We start from the raw sequence: 4,533 nt of genomic DNA, 5'->3' as shown, positions 1-4,533 counted from the left end.
AGCAAGTGCCTGTAGTCCCAGCTACTTGGGGGGCTGAGGCAGGAGGATCGCTTGCGCTCAGGAGTTTGATGTTGCTGTAAGCTAGACTGAGGCCACAGCACTCTAGCCTGGGTAACAGAGTGAGACTCTGTCTAAAAACGACAAAAATTCACATGCAAAGGTAGTCAACACCATGTTGCACATTCAGAACTCGCAGTGAGCAAGTGCACTTCTAAATGTGGCTTTTGGTTTTTTGCAGTCCCCACGCTCCCCCCTGCCGACACGTTTTAATGACTGTCTTCATCCTTATTTCAATCAGCTGTAACATGGGGGTACAGATTAATTAATAATGATTGTTTTATTTTTTTGACATTACTGTTATGTTTTTTATTCTAGTAAAGTTTCAATAGATGTTCTCTTAGCACTGGTTGAGGCAGTCCTCAGTCTCCTTCAAGTTAACCACATCCTAAATAATCCACATACCTCTAAACCCAAAAGTGAATGAAATATACTAAGAATTGGGTAAGAGCAAGTCTCCCAGGATTCTGTACCCACATTCCCAGAGTAGAAAGTATTCAGGCTTCTATGAGAAAAACAAAGCAACTTATGAAAGTTTATAAGTTAGGATGGCATTCATATAAAAGGCCAATGGAATGTTGTCAGAATCCTCTCATGGATACTCCTTCACTGACCATGCATTTTGACCTTTGGAAATAATCAACTAGGAGCTCAGAGATCCTAAAATTGATCAAGCAGGATGGTGCCTGCGCCTCAGTGGGTAGGGCGTTGGCCCCAGGCCCCGGCCAAACTGTAATAAAAAAATAGCTGGGCATTGTGGCAGGCGCCTGTAGTCCCAGCTACTCAGGAAGCTGAGGCAGGAGAATTGCCTAAGCCCAGGAGTTGGAGGTTGCTGTGAGCTGTGACACCACAGCACTCTACTGAGGGCGATAAAATGAGACTGTCTGAAAAGAAACAAAAAACAAAAAACTAAAGTTGATCAGGCAAAAGAAAAATAAAAGAATATATTTGAAAAGAAAAGTTACTCCTGAGAGTAAGAAGAGAGTTGCCTGCATAAATATATTGAATAAAAAGAATGGGAGGGAGGAAAGGATTAAATATAGGATGAAATATAGGTGTAGTATAGCAATAAATAAGCTTGCAGCATGTCAAAGTGATTTGAAAGTTGAAGTGGAACTAGGTGACAGCTCTAGGCAAAAATATTTCTAATTGGAATACATATGAGTTTGTTACTGACATGAGAAATTGTTCTCCAATTGTTAATACATTAAATAATAAATTTTATAATAATATTCTAGAACTTCACTATAACTCTCCTTCTGTATTAGGAAATTTCTTATAAGGTAAATCCAAACGGTACACCATCTGAGACTGTTTATGATCATAAATGCTGCAAAGACTTTTGTAACACTCTGTAATACTTTGTAACATTGTCCTAGGGGAAGCATATCCGAAAAGAACAGTCTGGAACAGTCTATTTTTCCGCTAAGAACGTGACATAAGAATAATTCTTTCTTTTTTTTGTAAGAGATTGTGTTTTTCTCAGGTTGTCTTGAACTCCCAAACTCAGAAGATCCTCCTGCCCCAGCCTCCCAGCATGCCGGCATTATAGGCATGAGCCACCACGCTCAGCCAAGAATAATTCTTTCTAGTAATTATGAGTCAATTTTCTCATCAAATATTTTCTAGTTGCAAGCAACCACGGGAAAATGTGAACGAAAATACACTATGCAATAATAACTAGTACATACAAGATATAATTGTTTGTTAAACCACTGAATAAAAGTTGCTTAGTTTAGTTTGGAACTCTAAGCATTTATGCATAAAAATAAATTAGGGTGGTAGTGCCTGTGGCTCAAAGGAGTAAGACGCTAGCCCCATATGCCAGAGGTGGCAGGTTCAAACCCAGCCCTGGCCCAAAACTGTAAAAATAAATAAATAAATAAATTAGGGGAAAAACTTTGCTTATTTGTCTTCTTTTTCTCATTCTGTAAACATTAACATTTGGTAGCATCACTTTATTATTTTAGCTGATTATTATAATTATGACATGTTTATAAGATGCTAGCTTTTTTTTCTTTTTCTTTGTGACCAGGATGTTCTCTGGTACTGAAAAGATCTGAAGTCTCAATTTCACCTGCCTACTAGTTATTGATTTTCTGATCTTGGAAAAATTACCTAACTTCGTAAATTTCAGTTTCTTGATTCATAAAACAGGTAAAACAATAGTTCCTTAAAGAGTTGTTGTGAATATTAAGAATTTAAGTGAAGGAATTTAACTTAGTATCTGCTATAGTATAATCACTTTGTGAATGGTAGTTATTAGTAATAATTATCATGACCAAATTAAATTATTTCTGAGAGAAGTCATTTCTTTCTTAACAACCTCTGAGTAGCACATCTATTTTGGAAAACATAAAATTATTATTTTTAACAAACCGTGTGGGTTGTAGCAATAGGCGTCCCATCTTTCACTCCTATTGAGACGGACTCCATAATCAATGATACCAGTTTTTCCAAATCCACAGTTGGGGCCTGGCTTCACAATGGGGTATCCAACTCTGCCCTTGGCCATCCATCCAGCAGCACAGACGTGAAATCCTGCAAGATGAAGGGTTACAGACTAAATTGGTAAACTCCCTCACATGAGCAAAGGTCATCTTGAGATGACCACTTCCAAAAGATAAGTTTTTCAACTGCCCAAATCTAGTTCATGTAAAAGAGAAAAATTGTTTTCTTAAGAACAATTTCAAGATGTTTGGATACACATAACATCTGACTTCTGATTTTTACTAGAAAACTACATCTTATTCAGAAAAATAAATTGTTAGATGGACCAGAAAGTGTAATACTGTGGCTATGAAAATAACCCAAGTTCAGAGCTGGCTTCTTTTCATCTCCAGGCCTAGCGAGTGCCTTGAGATCATTTCTGAAATTATCATCAGTTCTGAAAAAAAAAAAATTCAAGTGGTATTTTAATTAGTTTCTATTTCAGGATCAATTAAGATACTAGTAATATTTTCAGAGATTTGAATAAAGACAAATTCTTTCATAAGTTTCATCTGAAGGCTCCTCCCTGTTTCCCTTGCTCAGTTTTAGAGGCTGTTTTAGTATCTGCCAATGTTATCCAAGAGGGAATTCACCAGAGGTCCCCAGGGCTAGTAAAGACCATGGCCTTTGTATCCATCTTTACAATTACTTTGCCCCCCATAGCCGTGTGATTAAAGATGAGTAGTTGTCCGGGGAGGCTTTGGGGTATTTGAGAGAACATTATTATTTTTGTCTTCAGTAATGGGTAATAAGAGCATAACCTTTGCTGGACATTATTCTGTCAGCAAAGGAGTTCTGAAAGTCCCAGTGAGACGACAGTGGCCAATTTTTGTATAAAAAAGCAAATAACAGCAGTTAATTTCTGGGGTCTCCACAAGATCTGAATCTTTCTAATTTCTTTTCTGGTTATCGTTTACCCTCCTTGGATTGATCCACTTAGTGTAAAAAAAAAATTTGGAAAAAAAGGCCACTATATTTGATATTTCTCCTACCAACTGTTAACTAAATTTCCTTGTGAGACTCAGCTATAGTGTCATTGAATAGCTGAGAAAACCCACACTCAGAAGTCAAGAAGAGGTAGAACAATATCAAAAATGACTAGCAATAACTTTACAGTCCATGAGAAATTTAAATGATGTTGAGATAATTTCATTTTCTTTTCACTTTTATTTTAGTTCACACTGTCTTATGACCTCAAAGAAGTTGCTGGTACTAGAAATCTGCCAGCTCTCAGCAGATAGATGGGAAGAGGCAAAGAGCAGAGGTGTCTTAGGGGATAGAGAGAGAAGTCTTAATAAAGCTAACAGGTAAGGTGGATTTCATCCCCCAAAGGGTGGGGTGGGAAAAAGAAAAATCATTGTCAAATCAATTACCAATTTTTCTGGCTGCCTCTACTTGCTTGTAGGTTGCAAGACGGCCCCCTTCAAATTCGCACACCGCCTTAGCTTCAGCGTAGGTGAGCTTATATCTGCCAGACCGCGCTTCTCTGTGGTACACGCCTGCTGCTTGTTCTGTGAAATCACGCGTTAGCCATAAATGTACTACTATCCATCCTTGTGGAACAGGGAAATTTTGTGGCCTCAGCTGGAAGATTACATCAGCTATTGTTCCTGCCAAACGGCTTTCTGGGTCAGCTGCCTTGGGTGGCTAAGCTTTCATTGTTAGAAAGCTTCGAAAAAATATGAATGAGGGGAATTTTAGGGGGATTTAGGAACATAGAAACTTGAGGCTAAATGATGGTTTTGACCCTTTAGCCTGAAAAATATTTTTAACACAACATTATTTATAGTGTTTTTACACTATCAATAGATAATAATAATGTTTTGTTTTTCTTTTGGCTTTAGGTCATATAAAGACCTGGAAAAGTAAGCAATAGAGGAACAAAACGAGGTGAAGACAAAGAAAGCAATGAGAATTGGATTTATTATGTAGGCTCAGAAGGATGGAGAAAAATAAGCCAAAATATCCATTTGAGGGAAATGACTA

The 4,533-nt window shown here is 37.5% G+C and overlaps 1 protein-coding gene across 1 annotated transcript in view; it reads right to left on the bottom strand.

Annotated features, from left to right (window-relative positions):
* Nucleotides 1-4,533, bottom strand: part of TNFAIP6 (TNF alpha induced protein 6) — a 16,558-nt gene that overhangs the window by 7,426 nt on the left and 4,599 nt on the right. Inside the window, exons 2-3 of the mRNA XM_003793014.2 lie at nt 3,921-4,058; nt 2,437-2,598 (exon numbers count right to left, since the gene is read on the bottom strand). Of these exons, the coding sequence (XP_003793062.1) occupies nt 2,437-2,598; nt 3,921-4,058 (300 nt within the window). The remainder of the gene's footprint in view (nt 1-2,436; nt 2,599-3,920; nt 4,059-4,533) is intronic.

Source organism: Otolemur garnettii, unplaced genomic scaffold (genome assembly GCF_000181295.1).
Source record: "Otolemur garnettii isolate 467f Iridium unplaced genomic scaffold, OtoGar3 scaffold00064, whole genome shotgun sequence".
NCBI lineage: Eukaryota > Metazoa > Chordata > Mammalia > Primates > Galagidae > Otolemur > Otolemur garnettii.
This window is presented reverse-complemented; position numbering and strand designations above follow the sequence as displayed.